A 27,605-nucleotide genomic window follows, 5' to 3' on the forward strand; every position below is an offset into this window, starting at 1 on the left:
GCATTTTCAACCAATGGAAGTGCAGCGTTCTTCGTTTAAACGAACTATAAAGGTCTACTGGGCCAACGCCTAGAGTGGCGCCAGAGTTTTGAACGGTGTAGTTTACGTTAGCTGACTGACCTCTGCGCTTCTCCAGTTGGATTGTAGAACGCGATGACCGTCCCTTCTGCGGAGGAGCTGGACTCCTTCAAGTACAGTGACCTGCAGAACTTAGCCAAGCGTCTGGGCCTCCGGGCTAACCTGAGGGTACGGGGCATGCGGTGCCGGCTGTTGGGCGGGCGGGTAGGAATTAGAGCCTGAGAGAGAGAAGGCGCAAAAGGGTCCAAACTCGAGCCCCCGGGATGAAGCCCAGTCCTTTCCCTGGAGCATGAGATTTGGTTCCCGGTAGTTAAAACAATGCAAAATGGAAAAGGAGCTATAGTTGTCACTTATTATTCGAAGCTGCTTTTTTTGAGGACTCACGTGGGCCTTTGCTCCAAAGGGCTGGTTTGGATTGGTTCGGTTTTATTGAAAGTACTCTGATATTTCCCAGGGTATTATGAAACAGTCCCAGAAAGTGCAAGGTTGTCTTAATGCCAATTGAAGAGATAATTAGCTCTGCTTCTGTAAAACTCTACAGTAGTACCCATAATCTCTTTTTTTTTTTTAAGAGAGAATTTTTAATGTTTATTTTTTAGTTTTCGGTGGACACAACATCTTTGTTTGTGGTGCTGAGGATCGAACCCGGGCCGCACGCACGCCAGGCGAGCGCGCTACCGCTTGAGCCACACCCCCAGCCCAGTACCCATAATCTTTTGATAATTTATTGGAGGACCTGGCCGAAAGAATGACTTTTAGAGGAACACTCTCGTGAATAATTATTTATTTTGGCACTGGGGATTGAACCTAGGGGAGCTTAATTACTGAGCTACGTCCCCATTTTTTTTTTTTTTTTTTGAGACAGGGTCTCACTAAGTTGCTGAGGGTCTCGCTAAGTTCCTGAGGCTGGCCTCGAATTTGTAATCCTCCTGCCTCAGTCTTCCAAATAGCTGGGATTACAGGCATGCGATACCACACCCGCTTTTGGATAAAATTTTATAGTTAGTCCCTGATCTAATATGCTCTTTCTTTAATTGATCACTATTGTCAGTGGTGTTCTCTTCAAAACCAATAAAGTTTTTGATTCTGAGTCTGCAAGGCTTGGGGAAACAATATGGGGATTCAGTTTGGGACTGGAATTTTATAATTTGAGATTTCCCATATAATGCTAATACTCCAGAGATTTGTTCTGTAAGATGCCAACAATTAAAATTGGATGAATGTCTAAACCAGTCATCACAAATGTTTTTAAATAGTTAAAATAGAATAATCATGGTCCAGGTATCTCTTTGGTATGTCTGAGTGTTAAAGAAGTGTCTCTGGGAAAGTTTTTGGGCTATAGCATTTAATTGCTCTTCCATACTTGGTGAATAAAGCCTTAATTCCTTAGCTTAAATCCAGTAGGCTTTTGCTATCCCTCTGGAATCATTTGTATCCAAGGCTGTATCCCTAAACACTTGGCAGCCTTGCCCATCTGTATAATTTCTTATTTTGACCCTTTGACCTCATATTTCATTTTCTCTTTTTCATCTGCATAAATACTTCTCAGTTGCCTTTTACAGTTTAATGGAAATATTATCCTGATGTGGCTCCTGGTCCCCTCTTCTTCATTTCCTACAAGTCCCCTACTCCAGCAATCATGGGAATACTTTTAAAGCAGTTTATTTTCAAGTGTTGTTTTTGAAGATTTGCTGGGCTATGTCTTGCAATCTGGTTATTTGTGCATTTTTTTTTTTTTTTAATAAATTGCTTGAACAGTGGTTTCATCTGGCCGCCTTGGAAGTCTTTATAGCACTAAGTGCAGTACATTTTATGTAGGAGATGCTGGATAATTATTCAAAACTTCTTTACAACTGCTTCTTGGCAGTACTAGAATAATACACTGGAAGATAGTTTGGTTGGAAAGAATTTTGAGGAGGCTTTTCACCTGAGTTTAGAGCTCTGGCTAACATTTAAGGCCTCATTAATCATTGAATATCTAAAAAGCTAGATTTTTTTCTGAAAGTTCTACCATCATTGTCTCTTGAGGCACCTGATCTAGAATAGCCAATTAATTGCTGTTTTTTTAGAAGTAGGGTTATTTCTTGTTATCATAGATCCCATTGCCTAGCACACAATATCTGGCACATTGTAGTTATTGATAAATATTTATTAGAATGTCCTATTTCCTGGACAAATCTGATTATTCAAAGCTTTATTATAATCAACTGTAAGAAGAAATTGAGACCCTTAAGGAAAACTGAATTTGGGCTAGGTATTAAATTATATAACCATATTTATTTTGATCAATACGATAATGGTTCAATAATGGTAGAAGTTGGGGGTGGGGAAGAATCCAGTCAATAGACTTGATCATTCAAAGCCCGGAATATCCACTCAGATTAGTATTCTTCTTTCAGAAAAGACAAGGGGGCTGGAATTGTAGCTCAGTGGTGCTTGGCTAGCATGAGTGGGGCACAGGGTTCAATCCTCAGCACCATATAAAAATAAATAAATGAAATAAAGGCATTGTGAATCTGTGGCCTAGAATATTTGAAAAAAAAAAGAAAATAACAAGGGACGGGCTGGGGTTGTAGCTCAGTGGTAGGGTGCTTACCTAGTACGTGTGAGGCACTGGGTTCAATCCTCAGCACTATGTAAAAATAAAGATGTTGTGTCCACCTACAACTAAAAATATATTTTAAAAAGGAAATATTTCCTAGAGTGAAGAGAAGCTAGGGGTTTCCTCTCCCCTATATAACTATGCCAAGACTGGCATCTTTTGCATTTTCCATTTTAGGGACCCCCACCTGGGCACAATAAAATTTGCCTATTCTTTGACTCATGTTTGCACTGATTTTACTTCTTTTTTTTTTTTTTAATTGTAGTTGGACACAATACCTTTATTTTATTTATTTTTATGTGGTGCTGAGGATCCAACCCAGTGCTCTACTGCTGAGCCCCAGCCCCAGCCCTGATTTTACTTCTTAAGTGTTTTGCAGGGCTAGGATTGTGGCTCAGTGCTAGAGTGCTCACCTAGCCTGTGTGAGCACTGGGTTCGATCCTCAGCACCACATACACATACAATAAAGATATTGTGTCCAACTAAAACTAAAAAATAAATATATTTTTAAAAAGTGTTTTGCATGTATCCCTACTGCCATTTAGCCCTGCTGTTCAGGCCACAGTCACCTGTAGTTTTCCTAAAATAGTCTCCTAGCTGTGTTTTCCTGTCTTTAGTCTTATCTCCTTCAAGTGAATCCTGCACATTTTGTGGCCAAAGTGATCATTCTGAATAATGCAAAATTGGTCACTCAGTGTTACCAGCACTCCAGGCCAGAGCCTGATGTGGTTGCAAAGGACTGGATTCAGTCATCTGCACACATGAGAAAACAACATAAAAAGGAAAAATGAATTTAATTGTAATTTGACCAAAACTGGGAAGGTAGCTTTCTTCACCTGCCATACAGTAGCAGTTTTGATTCATAGAAATGAAAGCCAGAAAATGTGCATATGTAGATTTCACTAAGTTGTACTAGTCATACAATTCCAGTTTCCAATCCTTGCTTGTGTCTTCCCAGACTTTGGGGCCAGTTTCTCAGTTTCCATTCTCAGCATGAGGATTTAAAAAGTAACTTTCACCAGAAAAGGGAAGTAAAAAACTCATTTAGGGGCTTTTAATTATAAAGGGACTCTGATTCAATATTGCCCTGCTCCTAGCACTTCAGAGACTGCTCTTTGCCTCAAGGGTAAAGTTCATACTCTTTTCTTGTTTTTTTGCTTTTGTTTGTGCTGAAGATAAATCCAAGGCCTTGCATGTGCTAGGCAAATGCTCTATTACTAACCTATATCCCAACCCCCTAAAGTTCACACGCTGAGGAGGCTTAAAAGGCAGGCCTAGAGAGATCAAGCCCTTTCCCAACTTTCTCTCCATCCTCACCAAGAATATGCTCCACCCATGCTGAATTTAATTCTTGAAACTCCACCTTGTTGCCTTCCCGTGCTATTTCTCTATTAGTTTTTCTATATCTAGTTCTCTCTAGCCTCCTGATCTCAGCAGCCTGAACCAGCACATTTTGATCTTAAAACCAGTGTGTCCAGTTACCTGCTAAAGTCTTCCCTGACATTCCAGATTTTTATGGCTAAGCCCATTTTTGTTCTTTGGGGCATTTATCTCTATATTGCAGTTGCTGTTTTCTTTGACACTAGGGTATGAAATCCTTGTGGGTAGGGGCCAATTTTATCCAGGTCATAATTCTAGTCTTCTAGCCTAATCAGAGTATATTTAGTGAATATAAAAGGAAGAACAAAAATGTTCAGCACATCTTTCTTACTCATTTGACTTTTCACCCTAATGATGAGGATTTTTTTCTGCAGGCAGACAAGTTGTTAAAAGCCTTAAAAGCCCATCTTAAACATGAAGAAAGAAAAGAAAATAAGAATCAGGTAAGTAATGTTTTTCACCACCACCTAACTAAATTATGTTTACTTACTGAGCAGTTAATAGTAATTAGTGATGATTTAAAACATGCTGTTTTGTTTTTTTTAACTAGAGATCATTTTTGACAATTGTGCCTGTGACTATCTTTTCATAGTTATTTGTTAAAATGATAAACTGTCTTAGGCAGGCATATAAATTGTTAAATAAAGTGTCCCTATACAAACGCAAAAGTTAATTACTACTTGCCAAATATTATGAAAGTTAGCATGGTATAAGTAGGGAGGGAACTAAATTTAAAATCAGAAAGATCCAGCTTACGTAGCAGTTCTCCTTTCTTGAAAAACTCAAATTCATTTGTGTGCTGCTAAATTGAGTGTTGCAAAAAGCAAATGAATTAGGTGCTGTGAAAATGACCTATATAACATATAAAACACTGCTGATGGGAGAGTTGTCATGGCTGCTTCATTCCTATAATGAAGACTTGATAAGGCATGACACCTAAATAGATCAGTGGCCAGGATTCTCAACTTGAAATTGGAGGAAATTTTAAAAAGAAAAAGAAAAGTGAAATTGAAGAAAATGTTACAAGGCTTTAACTGGAGCCTTGGTCAACTACTGATAGACAAAAAATTATATATTTAGAAATGAAGGTAAATATAAACATGAACTAAATACTGAACTTTCTCCTCTGTCTTTACAATCTCTATAAGTCCATATTCCAATTTATAAACATTTGAAAACTTTCAGTATTCTAATTTCCTTTTTCCATTCATGTCCATGTGGTGCTGGGGATAGAGCCATATGCATGCTAAGCAAAAACTCTACCACTGAGCTATAGCCCCAGCCATAAGAATTTATTTTGAATTCAGGTATAAGGGCTGGGGGGTGTAGCCAAATGATTCAACTTTTGACTATCATGGACAAGGCCCTGGGTTCCATTCCCAGCACTGCAAGAAAAAATAAATAAAAAAGAACTTTAAAAAGTTGCTAGATCTGGTGGTATGGAGCTGTGACTCAGTGGTAGACCACTTGCCTCAAATGTGTGAGGCTCTGGGTTCGATCCTCAGCATCACATAAAGATACATAAACAAAATTAAGGTATTGTATCGATCTACAACTAAAAATATTAAAAAAAAAAAAAAAAGTTTCTATATCCCTGAGCATGGTGGCACACACCTGTAATCCCAGTGGCTCAGGAGGCTAAGACAGGAGGATCCCGAATTCAAAGCCAGCCTCAGCAAAAGTGAGGTGCTAAGCAACTCAGTGAGACCCTATCTCTAAATAAAATATGAAATAGGGCTGGGGATGTGACCCAATGGTTAAGTACTTGATAGACCAAAAATTAAAATGATCTATTTCAAATTCAACATCTTGGGCCATTCCATTTTGAGCAAGGTAAAAGTCAAAATTCAGTTAGATATCAGATTCCTAAGTAATGAATCTGTGAATAAAAACCTTAGGTGGGTGAAAGACTTGATATACAACCCTTGGGTAAATCAGTTTATACTGTAAATGGAACATAGTAAATTAATGTTTCTCTTTTCAGGATGAAAGTCAAACTTCTGGATCCTCCAAGGATGAAACTATGATACAGATTAACAGTCATGAACAAACCAAGAGGGAGCCAATTGGCAATATCACCAAAACGAGGAGGTGCAAGACAGTTCATGGGCACCCTGACTCTCAGGTGAATAGAAGTGTGCAAATTGAACAAAAGCCACCATGTTTGCCAAAATTGGCATTCTTAGCTTTCCTTTTAATTCCCTTATGAGGTCAGGTGGTTGGAAATTCACCATATACTGCAACAGCTCTTCAAAAACACAGATCTGTGTCGGGGCTGCTCCTCATTGTACCCCAAACCCTAGCATTTAGGAAGAAATTACTAAGTATTAAATGTAGGGCTGGGGATGTGGCTCAAGCGGTAGCGCGCTTGCCTGGCATGCATGCGGCCCGGGTTCAATCCACAGCACCACATACAAAGATGTTGTGTTCTGCCGAAAACTAAAAAATAAATATTAAAAAAAAAAAGTATTAAATGTAAATTAAGTATTTGTTGAATAAATATGAATATTCATTAAGTATCCACTTAAATGAGGTGTTGTAAATAAAAAGGAAAGAGAAACCAACATGGGAGTATGGTTTTAAAGTTCTCTTTCCTAGCTTGCCCTCCCACTGATCATGCTATACTTAATCTTTCAATAGTGTGATTATGTGGCTAGCTAGGGGCTTCCCTCTGTTTTAGTTACTTTTTTTTTTTTTTTGGTACTGAAGATTGAATTTAGGGGTACTATACCACTGAGCCTCAACCCAGCCCTTTTTATTTTGATATAAGATCTCCCTAAGTTGCTCAGGGCCTTGATAAAGTTCTGAGACTGACCTTGACCTAGGGATCATCTTGTCTCGGGCTCCCAAGTAGTTGGAATCACAAGCATGTACCACCACACCCAGCTATACTTGTATGTTATCCTTTCATTCAAATGTAACTTTTACCAGACACAGTCCTAATTTCTTATTTTCTAGCTTCACATAGTCTCTTGGTCAATAGAGTACCTCGGTCTCTTACATTAATTAGTTTATCATTTATAAGAGAACCATTCTTTCTAGTGGTCCCTAATTCCTATTCCCAAATTAACATTCTCATAACACTGGATAAGGCACAAAACCAAATCTGCGACTCAGAAGTCTTATTCTTGGGGCTGTGGTTGTAGCTCAGTGGTAGAGTATTTGCCTAGCACGTGTGAGGCACTGGATTCAATTCTCAACACCACATAAAAATAAATGAATGATGGGCTGGGGTTGTAGTTCAGTGATAGAGTGTGCACCTTGCATGTGGAGGGCACGGGTTTGATCCTCAGCACCACATAAAAATAAAATAAAGGTATCCATCTAAAGTTAAAAAATATTTTAAAAAATAAATGAATGAATAAGGCTGGGGATATAGCTCAGTTGGTAAAGTGCTTGCCTTGCATGTATAAGGCCCTGGGTTCAATCCCCAGCACCATAAATAAATTTAAAAAAAAATAGTAACTTTTTTTTTATTCTGCTTTACTCTTTTAACCAACCCCCTTTCCCTCATTATGTAACTATCTTTAGAAGACAGCAATTACTTTTTATTTAAATATGAAATTGTTTATTTCCTTTTAAAATTTGTAGCAGGATCATTCTGAGGTAAAAATGAGTGATGATACTGAATTCCAGAATCAAGAAAAGCAGAAAAACCAGGATCTTGGAACTACTGCAAAAGTTCCTTCTCTGCCAGACCAGAGCCAAGGAGATGATAATGTTGTTTCCTCAGGAAAAAGTGAGATGAATGGTATGACAAGTGACTTTTTTTTTTTTTTTTAAGAGAGAGAGAGAGAATTTTTTAATATTTATTTTTTAGTTTTCGGCAGACACAACATCTTTGTTTGTATGTGGTGCTGAGGATCGGACCCAGGCCACACGCATGCCAGGCGAGCATGCTACCGCTTGAGCCACATCCCCAGCCCAGACAAGTGACTATTTTTTAAAAAGGAAATCGCTGGGGCTGGGGATGTGGCTCAGTGGTAGAGTGCTCACCTAGCACATGCAAGATCCTAGGTTCGATCCTCAGCACTACATAAAAATAAATAAAGTTATTGTGTCCAACTACAACTAAAAGTATTTTTAAAAAAAAAAAGAAAGAAATTGCTAGGGATAAGTGCATATTAATTTCCTAGGATTGCTGTAACAAACTGGGAGGCTTAGAACAACAGTAATTTATTTCATAGTTCTGAGAGCTAGAAGTCCAAAATCAAGGTATCAGTTATCAGCAGAGCCTTCTGGAACAATGGCTATCTGCCCTGTCTCTTCCTACCTTGTGGTGGCTTGTTGATGCTTGGTATTCCCTGGCCTTCTGCTGCATTTCTCTGGTCTCTGCCTTTATCAACACTTGGCATTCTCTCTTTCTGTCTCTTCTTTAAAAGATACCAATCATACTGGGTTATGATCCACCCATACATCTTCAACTTGATTACATTTGTAAAGACCCCTCTAGAGGTTATTTAGAAAGCGGTATTAGATACCAAGGGTTAGGGCTTTAACATATCTTTTGGGGGGGTGTCTAAAGTTCGACCCATAGTACCATGTTATAGAACTTCTAAGTGTTCTGCAATTAAAGCAAAAGTTAGAACCAAATACAGATTTATCAGTTCATCTTTACCTTTTTTTTTTTCCCCCCTCTAATACTAAGAACCAATTCCAGGACCCCAGAATGGTAGGAAGCATTCTACCACTGAGCTATACCCCCAGCTCTAACTGATATAGAAACCAGAATAAGAGGGGTAGCTGGGAAGTTAATGTCTTTTTCATGACAGGAGAGCTCTCATTTAGTCTCATTACCTCCTCTAGCCAAGTACAGAGACCAATGTAAAGACCTGTTTTGCCTCTTCAACCAGCAGATGGTGACAGGGAGTTGTGAAGTTTACCTTCTAAGTGGCATAGCTTTTTTTAATATGATAAATTAATATATTCCTAAGTCTAACTTCCTGAAAACCTTTTCCCTAAATTTTCTCAGGTAACAATTTGTTTCAGTAAAACTATAAAACTCAGTTCCTCCACCCCTAATAGCACTTTGTGCTCTCTGTCATTCGTCAGGAAAGCTGCCACTGGCCACAGAGCATCTCAGCATTAGGTTCACCTTGATAAACCTGCCTGGACCTGAGCCTTGCCAGAGAAGGGGAGTAGGGATTGAGAGAGATGATTTCCATTTCTTTGTTCACCAGCCATCTAAATGCACATCTGATCCTCAGCCTTCCTATTTTCCCCCAAATTTCAAATGTCTTTCTAAACCTAGAAAATTGCAGGAAGAATGGTTTTGATTCAATGGATCTGAGATGAGCCTAGGAGTTTTTTGGTTTGTTTTTGTTGTTGTTTTTTGATACCAGGGATTGAACCCAGGGGTCCTTAATCACTGAACCAAACTGAGCCCTTTTTATCCTTTATTTTGAGACAGGGTCTCAATAAATTGCTTAGGGTCTCACTAAGTTGCTAAGGCTGGCTTTGAACCTGCGCTCCTCCTGCCTTGGCCTCCTGAGCCTCTGGGATTACAGGCATGTGCTACTGTGCCCAGCTGTTTTGTTTGTTTTATTTTTCTTTTGTTTGGTTGGGGGGTGGTTTACTAGGGATTGAACCCAGGTCCCTCATAATGCTAAGCATGCACTCTGCCTCTGAGCAACACATCCAGCCCAATTTTTAACAAGCCTCCCCAGATCATTTTGATGCATGTACCTTATAGCCCATTTTTAAAATCATGATATAAAGCAAAATTTTAAGAAATGCCAAGAGTTGGGGCTGGAATTATGGCTCAGTGGCAGAGCACTTGCCTCGCACATGTGAGGCACTGGGTTTGATCCTCAGCACCATATTAAAAAAAAATTAAAAGTAAAGGTATTGTGTCCATCTACAAATTAAAAAATAATTTACAAAAAGAAAGAAATGACAGAGTTGGCAGTGAGAGTCTCAGGTTCTGGTTTTGGTGGCCTGGAAAAAATGAGGAAGGGTGGGGCACAATGGAACACATCTACAATTTTACATTTAGGAGGCTGAGACTGGAGGGTCATAATTTCCAGGCCAGCTTTTCTGAAGGTCCCTTTGAATCTTCATTGTCTAAATCCAAAGATACAGAACTAATGAAGGACTTTTTTTCCCCACTGTTGACTTAGCAAGACCTTGTCTCAAAATATGAAAATAAGGGACCTAGGGATGTAGCTTAGTAGGTAGACTGTTTGCCTAGCATGCATGAGGGTCTAGGTTCAATCAATCAATCAATCAATCAATAAAAATGGGCTAGTGCTGTAGCTCAGTGGTAGAATACCCCTAGCTTCAATCTCCAGTTCTTGGGGGTGGGGGGAACAAAATGAAGATGGGCCGTAAGATAGGTTTCTCTGCTGAAACACAGTAGTTTGAAGGTTCTGGGGAGAAGAAATTGTTTTTACTTCTTATTTTGATATAATTTCATATTTAGAGAAAACTTGCAAGAATAGTACTAAGTTTCTATATTCACCCAAATGTTTAACATTTTACCACATTGGCCTTATCTTTCTCTGTGTCTGTATATATACACATATGTTGCATATGGCTTTTTTTCTGAATTGGTTGAGAAGTTGCATATATCTGCCCCTTTACTCCTAAATGTGTGTTTCTTAAACCATAAGAACTTTCTTGCACAAATGTACAAAGAACAAAAAAGTTCATTGAAATAGTTTCATATTCCACATTGTGAACTTTAAGAAACTACCACTTAAGTTCTGGTATATAATATCAAAGAAAAATAGCCATAATTATCTGAACAGGCTCTTAAAATACTCTTACCTTTTTAACCATACATCTCTGTGAGGCAAGATATTTTCCATACATGCCTCAGACAGAATGGCATATCATAGCATAATGTATGCAGAAGCAAACAAGAAAATCGTGGGGTTTTTTGCTTTTTTTTTTTTTTAAGGTACTAGGAATGGAACCAAATGCCTCATGCATGCTAGGCAAGTGCTCTACCACTAAGCTACATCACTAGGCTCATACATACATTTTTTAGTAAGTTAAAAAATCTTGTGATTCAAATCAACAGAGATTAATGGGGAAAAAAAGTCCCTCATTAGTTCCGTATCTTTGGATTTAGACAATGAAGATTCAAAGGGACCTTCAGAAAGAAAGTCACTCTACACAGATGGGTTTTCCAAACTTGGAAACAATAAAAGAACTACAGTCACTACTCCAAGTAAGTTTATACACAATGAAACATAAGGTAATGAGTGGTTGGTCCACTTCAGACTAATATTGGAAAGGCAGTGGATGGTAGCAGCTAAAAGTTCATATGCTAGAACTATGGTTTATATTTTGCTACTTTTGCTTTCTAGCCTTGAAATCTTGGAGAACTTATCCTCAATAAACCAACTTATTGGTATAAAGTAGAAATAATTATACTATCTATTTCATCAAGTTTATATATATATAGATTGAGAATATCACTTTTATTACTGATTACCTAGTACAGTGAATAGCATATAGCAGAGATTTGATAAATATCTGATGAATGAATAGTTCTTCAAGGTACTCAGCACAATGTACACTGTATACTAACTTTCTAATAAATATGATGGACTCTTTTTAGACATGTAATTCTTTATCTTGTATTACTGGAACATTGCTTAGTACATAGAATGTGGACTTAGTGTCATGTATTTATAGTTGTTAGAATATTGCTCATCATAAACTAGAAGTTCAACAAATATTTATATACATATTTAGAATAGCATAGGGCAGGGGTTAACATTCTACTGTCTGCCTGCCTTTTATCTCTTGAGCTAAGAATGTTTTTCCATATTTATAAAAAGAGTTTAAAAGAAGATGAAATAGAGATTGTACTGTATTTGGCCACAAAGCCAAAAATACTATCTGTCTCTTAACAGAAAAATTGTCAGTCCTTGACATAGAGCTTTCCAAGCATATTTGAGGGTCGGGAGTACAGTTTAGTGATACAATGTACACTTAATACTCATAAGGCCCTGGGTTCAATCCCCAGCACCAAAGGAAGAAAACAAATATCAAACTTGTGATGACTAAATAAAGGTCATTTGATTAATTAGGGAAAAGACAAATCTGTTCTCTTCTTTAAACCAAGATGTCAGAAAAGTGAACAACGGGGAGATTGTGAATGTTTGATAGTTTATAAAATGAATAGGCTTTGTTGTGAGTTTAAAAAATTGAAGTGTTTTGAAATTAAAGATTTAGCAAAAATGATACTGAAGTTAAATGTCAGGGATGCAAGGAGAATAATTATTAACACCAAAAGCAAAAGGAAGGTGAATAAATGGGATTCTATTAATTTTCATATTTTTTGGGGGGGGGGTTCATTCTAGATTTTAAGAAGCTTCATGAGGCTCGTTTTAAGGAAATGGAGTCCATTGATGAATATATTAAGAGAAAAAAGAAACATTTTGAAGACCACAACTCCTTTCATGAACTGAAGGTATGCAGAAAAAAATTCAGTTTTAATGGGATTAAGCTACTTGGTTTTATTTTAAAAGCATGTAATGCCACAGTTAATACATCCAGCTTTGTATTACTATGCCTGTGGAATAGATTTGTTTGGGTCTAATATATTTTTATCTTGTTATTTTTATTTTGTTTATTTCTTTCTTGTGTGTGGGGATTGAACCCAGGGCCTCGCACATGCCAGGAAAGTGCTCTACCACTGAGCTATATCCCCAGTTTTTTTTATATTTTATTTAGAAACAGGGTCTCACTGAGTTCAAGGCTGGCTTTGAACTTTCAGTCCTTCTGTCAGCCTCCCAGGTACCTGGGATTACAATTACATACCACCACACCCAGTTTAATATACTTTTATGTTAATATTGCTTTCTTCCACTGAGAATTTTCAAAACCCTCTAGAAGAAACAGTGCATCCTCACTGTGGGGAAGTATTCTACAGTGGCAATGAGTTCTTCTATATTCATTCATAGGTTTTGCCTCACTTTCATTGAGGGTAGACTGCAGCTATCTTCCTTTGCTTCTCTCTCACCTAAAGGAAAATGGGGTGCTGCATAGTGGCTAACCTATGCTAGCAGCTCCTTCAAGGATTCAGTGAGCCCTTCAAGTAAGAGAAGGTGATGCAGTCAACCCTGAGATTGATTTAGGAGAATAGTGAATTGAGAGTATCCTAGGAAGTTGATGTTACTGGTATCTGAGGTTAAGGAAGTGCTAGATAGGGGACTGAGAAACATTTATGATTTATATAAATAACAACCTGCCTATTTCTCAAAAGGAATTTAAGGCAGTTTGTGGTATTACACATATCAGAAAACCGTATAAAGTCAATTTGAAAGGGCTGACCATGTGGTTTCAGTAGTAGAGTATTTGCCTAGTGTGTGCAAGGCCTGGGTTCCACTGCAACATTGCAAAAGGAGTGGGAACAGAAAATGAGCACTATTAGCAAGAACAATGTCTACTGCTATCAGTCACTGCTGAGTTTTGAGTTTTCTGGCAACTAGAGCCAAAAGAGAGACACTGGATTATAAACTTCTTGGTGAAAAACTTAGTTAAAAATATATATATATTTATTTCAAGAGTATTTATAAAATACTGCCAGGCATGGTGGCATACACCTGTAATCCCTGCAACTCCCCAGTGCCTCAGGAAGCTGAGGCAGGAGGATCACAAGTTTGAGGCCAGCCTGGCTAATTTAACAAGACCTTGTCTCAAAATAAATAAAAGGACTGGGAATATAGCTTAGTGGTAGAGAAACCCTGGGTTCAATCCCTAGTACCACCAAAAAGAAAAGGGGGAAAGAAAATGTTACTTGATTATCAGACTTTTAGCAAACAACACAGGAGAGATATTTAGTATGTTCATAATTAGCTTTCTTACATATTAGCAAGGGCTAAATTAAAAACTGGCACATGAAGCTCATGCCTATGGCATTACATGAAGATATACAGCTTCTTTTTTTGCATAGGTATGAACTGGCTGCAAAGCTGCCTAGAAATATCACAAATGTCTCTTTACCATGAAACTGGATCTACTAAATCCTTGATTGACAAACTTTCTATTTTATATAGTAGAGATGAGTTAATTTTCTGGGCAAAAGTTAAGGTTGGAACAGTTGCCTTGAAATGTGTTGAATGAATTGAGTAGCTTATCTTATTTTTCAGTTTAACTCCAGCCTAATATCCCCATCTGAATGAGTATAGTTCTAAAATTCCACCCTTCATCTCCATTGTTTAGGGAATTGGTCTATTGGATTTGGTATGATCTATTTGAAGACAGGAGAATAAAAAAAAACTACAGTGACTTCACCCTAGCTGAGATGAAGTTGCTCTTGGCGGTTACATGTTTAGGACTTGGTCATTGGATAGTGATGGACAATAGTAAGCATTGATAATCAACCTGATCATAACAAACTTTCTGTGATGTCCATTTAAAAAAAAAAAAAAGGAGCCTTGGTGGGGGGGGGGGCTGGGGTTGTGGCTCAGTGGTAGCACACTTGCCTGGCATGCATGAGGTACTGGGTTCAATCCTCAGCACCACATACAAATAAATAAAATAAAGGTCCATCAACAACTTTAAAATATTAAAAAAAAAAGGAGCCTTCTTTCATTTAATTTATCAAATGGCCCTGTAGAAATATCTGAAAACTTATGCATTGAAGTGCTTATTTACTTTGCCAATAGAGGAATTATCAAATTTTTAATTTAATTCAATTCCATACTAGGAATTGAACCCACTGAGCCATACCGCAGCCCTTTTTTGTTTTTTGAGACAGGTTCTCACCAAGTTGCTGAGGCTGGTTTTCAACTTGCCATCCTCCTGACTCAGCCTCCAAAGTCACTGGGATTATATATGCCACCATGCCCAGTTTCTGAAATATCATTTCTTTAGTCATGTGAGGTTACATGTTTATATTTATAATTGGCTTTTTTTCCTATAGATTTGTCCATTCTTATTTATGTATTATATATTAAAAATACTTTTCCACTCTGGGCAAGACGGCACACACCTGTAATCCTAGTTGCTGAGTAGGCTGATGCGGGAGGATGGGAAGTTCAAAGCCAGCCTTAGCAAGAGCAAGACACTAAGCAACTCAGAACCTGTCTCTAAATAAAATACAAAAAAGGGTTGGAGATGTGGTTGATTACCCCTGAGTTTAATCCCTGGTTTCCTGTGCGTCCCCCATCCCCGCACCCCCCCCAAAAAAAAAAGACTGGGAATGTAGCTCAGTAGCAGATAGCCTAGGATGCACAAGTCCCTAGTAATACAAAAATAGTTCTTTTAAATGATGTAATGGGGAAGGAAAGGATGTCAGGTTGAGTTACAACTGGACATGAAACAGAATAAATGGAGCACTCTTTTGCACTTTGAGAGACCAAACTTTTAAAAGTTATGTATTTTTTTCTTCAGAAGCAGCCTGGCAATAAGGGAGGAGTAGTAACTCCAGTTCCTCCAAAAGGAAGACTCTCTGTGACTTGTACACCAATCAGCCAGCAGCGCTCAAAAGGCCAATCACATGGCCCTGCAAGTCGGAGCACTAGGTATCTGAAGGGGTCAGTCAAGCACTCTGCTCTCTCAGCAGCTAAAATGAGTGTCAGGTAAAGAGGTTGTTCCAAAATTTAATCAGGGGTAAGATTTCAATTGGATTTTATCCAATATGTCCTAATGTAGATTAAAAAAATGAGAAAGAGGACCAGGGACAAGAGAAAGATCAGCAGTATTTATAAGTTCTAATCTTAGTCTCACAATTGAGTTCAGTTTTGATTAATAAGTAAAGATCAAGCTAGGCACAGTGGCACAAGCCTGTAATCCCAATGGCTTGGGAGGCTAAGGTAGGAGGATCTCAAGTTCAAAGCTAGCCTCAGCAACTTAGTGACGCCTTAAGTAACTTAGCAAGACCCTTTTTCTAAACTTAAAAAAAAATTTAATGGGGCTGGGAATGTGACTCAGTGTTAAGCACCCCTGGGTTCAATCCCTCCTACCAAAAAAAAAAAAAAGTGAAAATATAATATGAAGTATATGAGAATCTTCATTTTATTACCTTGATATATGCCATCAAAGATGTCGAGAGAAGCTGGGGTTGTGGCTCAGTGTAGAGCACTTGCCTAGCATGTGTGAGGCACTGGGTTCGAACCTAAGCACTGCATATAAATAAATGAATAAAAGTCCATCAAAGACTAAAAAAAAATGTTTTAAATGTCTAGAGAGAAATTTTTCCATTGACTTAAATATGAAAGTGGAACTAGGAGCTCCAATGGTGCAATTGGTTAGCACACAGTACTACCTCAAGTCTCAATGCAGTAAACTGTAAAATGGACTCTTCCTAAAGTATCCACTAGGCACTGCAGTATCATAGCCACCTCATGACCCATTAATACCTATATTTTCTATGCCTTTCCTGATATCAAGGTTACCCTTCAACTGTGATCATCCCCACAGGTTAAAATATTTAGGTGCCTTCTAATATTGAAATTTTATTCTCTCCTTTTCATAACAGCAATTGCAGTATCTAATAGAGTTGTTGCATGAGACTCCCAACATGTGTGATTATCTAACATAGTTTGGGTTTTGTTTTGGGCAGGGGGTTGGTTTTTTTTGTTTTGTTGTTTTGTTTTTTGGTTGTTTTGTTTTGTTTTTGCCCTCCTAGGGATAGAACTTAGGGCCTGATGCATTTTTTATATATATGTATATATATATATATTGTTTTTTAAATTGGATTTTCATTGAATCTGAGACACCACTGATTGAAGACATGTGATGTTTTTTGTATTTTATTAGACATATGGTTTATTTTATAAACCATGAAGAAAAATCACTGCCAGTTAACTATTGACATGTTAACAATTATAAAGCACTTCCCAACCCAATTTCAGAGATGTTAATATGTAGGAAAAAATCTGTATCAGAGAATCACTAAAATACACTTATGGTGATTTCCCATGAGTACAAAATGGACTTATTTATGTACAACTCCAGTGACATTTTTCTAGGAAGACATAATCACTCCTCTGGCAGAGCAGTCTTCTGTCTTTCTGACATCTTATCTCCAGGAGGAGGATGAGAAAGGAAGCCTATCAGATTTCCTGGTGAACTGTATGTAACTTAAGGTCTGGAGGATTATTTGTCCTTTATAATGGCATTGGTAAATACTAGAACACCAAAAGATACAAAAAAACATATCTTACAAATAGTGGAAGTTAACAAATGATTTGCTTTAGCAATACCCTTTCAAGAACATGTTTTTTATGTAAGAGAAGTTCATTCTAATAACAGTATTTATTGAGCCCCTTTAGCTGCCTAGCAATAGAAAAGTGGTTTTATTTCTAAGCTTGACATAATTTACACTTGCCACAAGCACTCAGGTCTTGTACTCCACTGTCCTGTTTAGGTTTTCAGCTGCTACTAAAGATAATGAGCATAAGCATTCAATGATCAAGACTCCAGCTAGAAAGTCTCCACATGTGACCACATCTGGGAAAACCTCAGAAGGCCATGCTGTGCTTGGGACACCCAATTTAAAGACCAACAGAGAGAATTCTGCTGCAGGTAAAAATCAAAACCAAAAAGAAAAAAAAAAAAAATCAAAACCAAAATCAAATGTCTTTAATGGTTCATCTTTAAACTTCATAAAATTAAGTCTCAAAAAAAATAAAAATAAAAAGAAGAGCTGGGGATGTGACTCAGTGGTTAAGTGCCCTTGGGTTCAATCCCTGGGGAAAAAAAAATTCAACCATGATGAATTGTTTTTACTGTTTCAATGGTTTGGCTGTATGCCAATTTTACTGCTCAAAGGTGTGGTTATTTCCAGCTTTAATTATTATGTATAGTATAGATAAGAAAACTCTTGAGCAGGTTTCTTATACATGTGCAAATGTATAGATTAGAAGCATGACTGCTGAATTCGAGAATATTCATACTTTTCCTGTGCTGGCTGAATTGTACCCATCCATGCTCCTACAGGCAGTATATGACAACCTCCATTATCCCACTTCCTGCTTGCACTGGATATTAACACGACGGTATAGCTTAAATACAGGGTTTTGATCTTTTTTTTTTTTTTTTTAACTAGGTGTTCCTAGATTCTATTGTTCCTTCACAAATACAGGCAAGTGTTGACATTTGGCAATAAACTAGATACAACTGAGTGGCTTCCCATATGAGAGGAAGTGATTATAAAATGTGCCAGATGTTTGGTGCCTAACTATATCAAAGAGGCTTACTATACACACCATTCTGATGTATTTTTAAGTTTTTAGTGGACACAACATCTTTGTTTGTATGTGGTGCTGAGGATCGAACCCGGCCGCACGCATGCCAGGTGAGCGCACTACCACTTGAGCCACATCCCCAGCCCCTCTGATGTATTTTTAACTTTATGACAGCTGGGGATATAGCTCAGTTGGTAGAGTGCTTGCCTCTAATGCAAAAGGCCCTAGGTTCTATCCCCAGTACCATAAAACAAAAGAAAACAAAAACTGTATGTTACCAAAATTCACATTCTTAAATGATAATAGTCTTTATTAATAACCAGAGTCATGTCACACATTGTGGCAACACCTATAATCCTAGCAACTCAGAAGGCTGAGGCAAGTTCAAGACCAGCCTCAGCAACTTAGTGAGACCCTATCTTGAAATAAAATATAAAAAGAACCCCAGGGGCTGGGTTTTGTAGCTTAGTGGTAGAGTGCTTGCCTAGCACATGTGAGGCACTGGGTTCAATTCTCAGCACTGCATATAAATAAAAATAAAGGTCCATCAACAACTTAAAAAAAAAAAGACCTGGGAATGTAGCTCAGTAGTAGAGCACCCCTGGGTTCAATCCCCAATAACACATATACACACAAACAGCCATGTTAATAACATGTAATCTTTAAAAAGAATATCTACTACTACCACTGAAAAATAACCAAGCTATTTCTCTTTTTTTTTTGGAACTGGGAATTGAACCCAGGGGCACTTAACCACTGAGCCATATCCCAGCCCTTTTTTCTTTTCTTTTTTTTTTTTGGTGAACCAAAAATTTATTTGCTTATTTCTTGCATTTGAAGTACTCTTCAATGACATCCTTTTTTTTTTTTTTTTTAAAGAGAGTGAGAGAGGAGAGAGAGAGAGAGAGAGAGAGAATTTTTAATATTTATTTTTTAGTTCTCGGCGGACACAACATCTTTGTTGGTATGTGGTGCTGAGGATCGAACCTGGGCCGCACGCATGCCAGGCGAGCGCGCTACCGCTTGAGCCACATCCCCAGCCCTTCAATGACATCCTTGACCTGAGATTCTTTGCCATAGTCCTTAACAACTACACAACTACAACCAACCACTTTATGGGGGTTTGCCCTCTTGGTCAATTTTACAGAGGTCTACCCGTTCTCCTAGTTTCTTGTTGTCATCGACCTTAATTAGATTGATTTGGTACTCAGCACAAAGGGCCTCCACCAATTTGACATCATTATAGTTGGATGCAAGCACACAGAGATGGGCCTGACACCTTTTCCTAGGTTTCCCGTAGAACCAGATGCCATTCGGAACTTTTGTGCTAACACCATGAGCTTCCCTTGGCTGAAGTTTTGTTCCTGTTCCAACAACCCATAGTATTGAGACTGATAAAATGTACTTGGGGAAGGCTTTGGCAGCTTCGAGAATTTCATGTGCAAGACCATCGTGGATGAGGGCGGTCTTCAGCACCTTTTGTAAAGCAGTGTTGACATCCATTACACCTCCAGCAGTAACGCCTTCCTCGGCAATGGCAGTGGGTGGGTTATGGGTGAAACTGAATCTTGAACAAACCTGAGCCTCCGCCTCCGCGAGACTCTGCAACAGCAGGGAAAGACCCCTTTTTCATTTTTTATTTTGAGATGGGGCCTTGCTAAATTGCAGTCCTCCTGCCTCTGCCTCCCAAGTTGCTGGGATTATACGCATGTGCCACAATGCCTGGCTAACCCAGCTATTTCTTGAAATGGGATTCTAGATTCCTAGCTGATCCATCAAAATGTCATAACTTTCAAAATACTTGAGGAGCTGTTAATGGGAAACAAATCTGAGTGGTTAGATTTCATTATTTTTCCCCCTTTCTCTTTTTTTGGGGGCACATACCAGGGATTAAATTCAAAGACACTCAACCACTGAGCCACATCCACAGCCCTATTTTGTGTTTTATTTAGAGAGAGGGTCTCACTGAGTTGCTGAGGGTCTTACTGAGTTGCTTAGCACCTCACTTTTGCAGAGCCTGGCTTTTAACTCGAGATCCTTCTACCTCAGCCTCTGAACTGCGGGGATCACCACTGTGCAATACCATACCTGGCTTCCTTTTTCCTTTTTGACCCCATATCTATTTCATACTATTCATGTAGATAGTCTTAGCTTGTTCAGGCTACTATAACAAACCACAACTGACTGGCTTACAAACAACAAAAATTTATTTCTCACAGCTCTGGATGTTAGATCAGGTTGCCTACATGGTCAGGTTCTGGTGAAGGTCCCCTTGGAAGGTACCACATTACTGACTTTTCATTGTATCCCTAGGAGCTTTGTGAAGTCTCTTTATATGGCATTAATCCCATTTATGACCTGATTATCTCCCAAAGGCCATATATCCTAGTACTAATCATGCAGGCTGGGGATATAGCTCAGTGGTAGAGTATTTACCTAACATGAGCAAGGTCCTGGGTTAAAGCCCTAGCTCCACGGAAAAAATAAACATTAATAATGCTGGCAATTTAGGATTTCAATATATGAACAGGGACATAGAGATACAAACAATCTATTAACATAGATTTATTTTTAAGACTAAAAAGTGATAATTTGACAAAAACTATAACAGGTCTTTTTTTTTTTTATTTCCTAATTAAGTCTTTTGGTATTTTTTGATCGTTTTTAGTTATTACCCCATTCAAGTTAACAACTATGGCAATGCAGACTCCAGTCTCCAATAAGAAACCAGTATTTGATCTCAAAGCAAGTTTGTCTCGTCCCCTCAACTATGAGCCACACAAAGGTATGTGGGAGTATTTGGGGGTTAAGGGCCTGTAAAACACTTAAGACAAAACAATCTGGCAGGCACACTGTTTCATATTTGTAATTCCAGCTAGGGAGATCAAAAGTTTGAGACCAGCCTCCGAAATTTATTGAGACCCTGTCTCAAAAAGTAAAAAAAAGCTAGGGATGTAACTCAGTGGTAAAGCACCCCTGGGTTCAATCCCAAATACTGCAAAAATAATCAATTTACATCTGAATTTTTTTTAATTATACATATTTATTTGCAATGAGAACACTTTAAAGCTACTTTAAGAATATGTCAACTATAGTCATCAAGTTGTGTTACATCTCTGACCAAAATTTTGTGGCTTTTACCCAACATCTCCCCAAACCCCCCATAACCACCACTCTACTCTGCTTCTGAGTTCAGTTGTTTTAGATTCTGCACTTAAGTGAGAACATGCAGTATTTACCTTTGTCATCTGGCCTATTTCACTTAGCAAAATGTTCTCTAATTCTACCCATGTTGTTGCAAATGATAAGATTTTTTTTTTTTTGTACCGGGGATTGAACTCGGGGGCACTCGACCACTGAGCCACATCCCCAGTCCTATTTTGTATTTTATTTAGAGACAGGGTCTCACTGAGTTTCTTAGTGCCTCACTTTTGCTTAGCACCTGGCTTTGAACTCGAGATCCTCCTACCTTAGCCTTCCAAGTCGCTAGGATTACAGGCATGAGCCAAAATGCATGTCTATACTACATTTTCTTTATTCATTCATCTACCGATGGATACTTAGGTTGACTCTATAACTTGGCTATTGCGAACAGTGCTCTGGTGAACATGGGAATGCAGGTATCTCTATGATAGAATGATTTCAAATCTTTTGGGTACCTAGAAATAGGAATTGCTGAATCTGGTCTCGGTCCTAATGCCAAAAAAATATTCCCATTCTATTCTGAATCCATTTTAATAAGTAACAGTTATGACAAAATAGATTAAAATGAATTAATATTAAACCTAATTCGTATGTAATCTTGGGATAAGATACTTGGTTGTAATGGCTTCTTTTAATGTGCTAGGTAATTGGATTCAGCATTAAGGGAATTTTTTTTGTACTAAGATTTTTTTCAGTCTGAGCATATAGCTCAATGGTAGAGTACTTGTCTAGCATGCATGAAATTGGCCTTCATCCTCAGCACAGAAAAATGAAAAAAAAATTCTGTAACTTTCTAAGGTTTATAAAAATCACACATTTGTAATTTTTTTAGTTGTAGATGGATATAATACCTGTATTTATCTATCTATCTATCTATCTATTTATTTATTTATTTATGTGATGCTGAGTATCGAACTCAGTGTCTCACATGTACTAATAAGCTAGTGCTCTACCACTGAGCCACAATCTTAGCACCATATATTTGTATTTTGCTGTTGTTTTGAGTCTCAGATCTTATTATGTTACTCAGGCTGTTCTTGAGTTTATGAGCTAAAAACTATCCTCCTGCCTCAGATTCCAAAGTAGCTGGAAACTATAGATATGTGACATTGCACCCAGCACATATTTTTATTTTTAGAGGAAAAATATGATTTGTATTTGTGGAGTGTGAAATGAAAATAAATGACAGAATATGCTTCTGGAACATACTGGAAAATGTCTATAAAGCAAAGTATAAACACTGGTAGGAAACACCTAGCTACAAATGAAGACAATAAAGTTAGGAATACAAATAAAAGAATCTCAAAACTGTGTCTTGGTCCTTAACTAGGAAAGCTGAAACCATGGGGGAAATCTAAAGAAAATAATTCTCTGAATGAACATGTGGACAGAGTTACATTCCATAAGAAAACCTATAAACAACCTCATCTCCAGACCAGGTGAGTACATAATTATCCACTTTTATAATTTTTCTAATTTCAAAAAGACAATATATATATAGCTGCACTTGGTAGTGCCTGCTTGTAATCCCAGCAAGAAGGCTGAGGCTGAGGCTAATTTGTCCAGGCCAAGTTTTAGCCCGGCCTGGACAAATTAGCAAGATGGTGTCTCAAAACATTAAAATAGGACTGGGGATGTAAGCCAGTGATGGAGCACTTACCTAGCATGTACAAGGCACTGAATTCAGTTCCCAGTGCTGCAACAGCAAAATAACAAATAAAAACAGTGTACAAAAGCTCCTCTGGGGGAATACTGTCAGTAATAGCAGGTTTAAGGTTAGAAGTAGGATGTCTTAACCCATTTTGTGTTGCTGTAACAAAATACCTGAGACCATATACTTTATATAACAGTCTACTCCCTCAAGCCCTAACCCAACTCACTTCCAGGAGATGTGCATTAATCCCAAGGGTGTACCACCTTGACCCAATTACCCCCTCTTAAAGTTTGTGCCACCTCTCAATACCATTGTACTGGGGACAAAAACTCTAGCATGTATGTGATCTTTTTTGTGTTGTGTGTGTGTGTGTGTGTGTCTGTAGTACTGGGGATCAAACCCAGGGCTTTGTGCACACAAGGCAAGCACTCTACCAACTGAGCTATATCCCCAGCCCATGTGTGATCCTTTATGTAGGACAAATATCCAAATCATAGCATGGAATCACCTATAAAACTTTCTAGAAGTACCTGGGCTGAGGTCTAGCATAGCAGATCTCAAATCAAAAGAGTTGGGATGAGACCCAAATATCTGCATTGTTTTCAAGGTTCTACAAGTGTTACAGAAGAAGCAGATTCAAAGATTGCTCTTGTATAACCTATCTTCCCAAACAATGCTTATGAATATCCCTCCAGACATCAATGCTCAAGCACCCAGGGCACCTGCATATGCAGATAGATTCCTCACTCCTCAAGACCCCAGGTTTATGAGGTATGAAGGTCTTACTCAAGAAAAACCCAATATAGTCCTTACTGACTTCCTTGTGTTTGAAAACCAGGTTAAAACGGGCTCATGCTAGGCTTTAGCTGCTCCTGGATGAGTCCAGATTCCCTGTCTGGAACTTTCCTATAAATGTGACTCTTGCTTATATCCACCTTCCATGAAGGCTGTTACTAACTGTATTTGTTGTTAAGATAGTTAACATTGCAGAGCATGGTGGTGCATGCCTGTAATCCCAGCAGTTTGGGAGGCTGAGACAGGAGGATCGCAAGTTCAAAGCCAGTCTCAACAGTGAGGAACTATTTAGCTCAGTGTGACCCTGTCTCTAAATAAAATACAAAATATGGCTGGGGATGTGGCTCAGTCACCGAGTATCCCCAAGTTCAATCCCTGGTACCCCCCCCCCCCCAAAAAAAATAGTTAACATGGTCCCTGGGCTTTTTATTTCTCTTTGCCTTGTCCTCTTTAGAAAAAAAACAAAAACAAAAAAAAAGCATAGTAGCTTAAGTCAGTAGGCCCTGGTTCTAGTTCTAGCACTTTCACTGGACACTTGTGAGCTTAACCTTTGATTCTGACATCTAGGAATCAAAATTTCTCATTTAAAACAAATTTACAAATTTTAAGGGCTGGGGTTGTGGTTCAGCAGTGAAACATTTGCCTAGCATGTGTGGGACTCTGAGTTTAATCATCAGCACCACATAAAAAATAAATAAATAGAATAAAGGTATTGTGTCCATCTACAACTAAAAAATAAATATTAAAAAAAAATAATAATTTAAGTCAGGCATGGTGGCACAAGCCTGTAATCCCAGTGACTCTGGAGGCTGAAGCAGGAGGATCACGAGTTCAAAGCCAGCCTTAGCAAAAGGGAGTCACTAAGCAACTCAGTGAGACCTTGTCTCAAAAAAAAAAAAAAAAAAAAAATACAAAATAGGGCTGGGGATATTGCTCAGTGGTCAAGTGCCCCCGAGTTCAATCCCCCATACCAAACAGACACAGACACACACACAAATTTTAAGGTATAGGAGTTGAATTCAGTCACTAATGTACCTTCTGATTCCAGTTCCATGCATGATATTAAAATGCTGAGTTAATATTAAAAGGGAAATGTCAATTTTTAGCCCTTTAGAACAATGACTAACATTTGTTAGAACTATTTCTAACATTAACAGGTAAGTAGAGAAATGCCCTGTAAGAATCTGGTTTGCATAAATATGCTAGATGACATTTACATTTTATATTAGTCCAACAATAGTTGCTCTGAAGTGCCTGTTTTGGAGCTTAATTAGAACCTACTGTGTAACCTGTCCTTCTCCCATAGGGAAGAGCAGCGGAAGAAACAAGAGCAAGAACGAAAGGAGAAGAAAGCAAAGGTTTTGGAAGCTCGAAGGGGCTTCATTATACTTAAAGATGAGTAATTTGTTAATGTCCTATAAATATTCCTTTATTCTGAAATTTTGTAAATATTTTTATACTGTCTTTCCCACTTTCGTCAGAGATCTTTCTCTGTTAACTTTTATTCATAGTCTATATAGCATCTATGTGTTTTTTATGTTCTGGCATTCTTTGGAATACTGTTTATCTTAAGTCCCTGTACAGCCCAGTTTTCTCATGAGACATCTTAGAACTTAACCTAGATCTTTAATGTCAAGCTTCTTCTACTATTTCTAACATTAACAGCCTTGCTGTCCTCTATGTAATAGCATTTACCTGATGAAGCTAGTCATACCACAAGCTTCAGTAGAATTTGAACAATAAAAAGTTAACAATAAGAAAGCTGGGACCAAAAGGCCAACTCTTATCTTCTAACCTACAAAATCTAGCAATCTTGAAACTGGACTAATGGTTGGTTATGGTGTCAATATTTTGCCCATATGAAAATGTTTATAATAAAGACTTCATGTCATTGCTACCTGTCATTCACTATATCCTTAAAAATAAAATTCTATATCTCATTCTAACCTTGCATATTTAAAAATAAAAGCTATAAGCATTTTTATAAATAAAATCTATCAATTTTAGATGGATGGGGGTATAGCTTAGTGATAGAGCACTTGCCTAGCATGTGGCAGGTCCTAGGTTTGAGCCCCAACACACCAAAAAAAAAGTATATTACTGCTTTAAGGATTAAAATGCTGTCACTGTCAAATTTGTATCTTAATAATTTTATGGAGCCCGGTGCAGTGGGACACGCCTATAATCCCAGTGGCTTGGGAGGCTGAGACAGGAGGATCTCAAGTTCAAAGCCAGCCTTAGCAAAAGCTAGGTGTTAAGCAACTCAGTGAGACCCTGTCTAAATGAAATACGAAATAGGGCTGAGGATATGGCTCAGTGGTTGAGTGCCCCTGAGTTCAATCCCCAGTACCCCACCCCCAAAAAAAATAATTTATGGAAAAGCCCAGCATTGCTTGGCATCATATTTTTCTTTCTTGCACTAACTGCATAGAGCTTCTGTGTTATATACTGCTCAAGAACTTTATAAATAAAATTTTTTGTTGTGGTGGTGGATTCTTTTTAGACAAGCCATCCATGATTTGGATGATCAGCTAAGATCATAAGAGGTTATGTATATCCTTCATACACTTTCCTGGACCACCCACTTCTACCCCAAGAGTAAATTACTATATTCTTCCTTTTTATACTATCTTTTTGGTCTTTATATTGTCTTACTGGTTTTTATCATAATTATTAGTTTGCATATATGTTCAGAATATGGCACATGCCTAAAAAAAATCAGATTTTCCAACAAGAAACTCCTGGATCATATACACTTCTGAGAATGTAAAATGGTACAACCCCTTTGGAAAAAAATTGCTAACACTTTAAAAAGTTTTATGTCTGTCTACTATGTGATTCAGCCATGGGACTTCTAGTTACTCAAGAAAACTAAAATCATATGTTCCTATAGAGACTTGTATCTGAATGTTCATGTGAAGTTTTATTTGTAATAACCAAGAATTGGCAACCACTCTAATTTCCATCACAGGTGGAATGGGCAAATAGATTATATCTACACAATGGGAAACTACTTTAGAATTTTAAAAAATGGAACTATTGACAAAAAGTGTAACAAATGAATGAATCTATATGATGAGTAAAATAAACCAGACCAAAAAATAAGCATATACTATATGATCCCATTTCTAGAAAACTTTAGGAAGTGCAAACTACAGTGGTCAAAAGGGCTGGGGATGTGGCTAAGTGGTTAAGCACCACTGGGTTCAATCCCTGATACCAAAAAGAAGAAAAGCTATTAACTTTGTATATCATTTATTTGTAATTTTGGCTCTCTTATGGTACTCTGGCTATATATTCATTTCCTGCCTTCTAATATGACAAAAATTGATCAAAGTGAGTTAATCAGGGCCTTATTTTTAGCATGTCCAATCTCTAATACTTAAAATAACTTTGGAAGCTTTAGAGACAGAAGTCTAGTATCTAGTTTCTCCACTGATCAATAGTCACTATAAAGGAAGAACTAGTAAGGTTCATTTTTCTTTGGAGGACAAGCTCTCTAATCAGGTATCTCATTTCTCAAGTGACTTTTATGGCATCTTTATCTTAATACCTTGAGCAGTTTCCTTTTCTCAAAGATGATTTAGGAAATAAAAGAAACCTGCAAGGAAAGAATGGTAGAAAGCTATCAACACTGATCTCAGAGATCTCTGGAACCTCCCTACTCATGTAGGAAATGTTCCTAATAGGAACCATTCTGACAAAAACATTTGAGTGCCTCTACATCAGGACTTGTATTACA

At 37.9% G+C, this 27,605-nt stretch overlaps 1 protein-coding gene and 1 pseudogene across 8 annotated transcripts; one reads left to right on the forward strand and one right to left on the reverse strand.

Annotated features, from left to right (window-relative positions):
* Positions 1-141: 141 nt before the first annotated feature.
* On the forward strand, positions 142-27,605 carry Nusap1 (nucleolar and spindle associated protein 1). 8 transcript variants are annotated; one of them, XM_077799578.1, is made up of 12 exons: positions 142-246; positions 4,435-4,503; positions 6,045-6,197; positions 7,655-7,811; positions 11,136-11,234; positions 12,376-12,504; positions 15,441-15,530; positions 15,585-15,600; positions 17,391-17,548; positions 20,879-20,995; positions 22,745-22,853; positions 25,170-27,605. In XM_077799578.1, exons 1-12 carry the CDS (start codon positions 154-156, stop codon positions 25,264-25,266), a joined length of 1,287 nt encoding a protein of 428 aa, XP_077655704.1. In that variant the 5' UTR covers positions 142-153; the 3' UTR covers positions 25,267-27,605. The 8 variants fall into 8 exon arrangements, with proteins under 8 accessions (XP_077655704.1, XP_077655705.1, XP_077655699.1 ...); XM_077799579.1 differs by lacking the exon at positions 11,136-11,234; XM_077799573.1 differs by having other exon boundaries at positions 6,045-6,185; positions 7,652-7,799; positions 12,376-12,485; positions 15,413-15,600.
* LOC144255389 (small ribosomal subunit protein eS12-like) lies at positions 19,032-19,776 on the reverse strand (annotated as a pseudogene).

This window comes from Urocitellus parryii, chromosome 6, assembly GCF_045843805.1.
Source record: "Urocitellus parryii isolate mUroPar1 chromosome 6, mUroPar1.hap1, whole genome shotgun sequence".
NCBI lineage: Eukaryota > Metazoa > Chordata > Mammalia > Rodentia > Sciuridae > Urocitellus > Urocitellus parryii.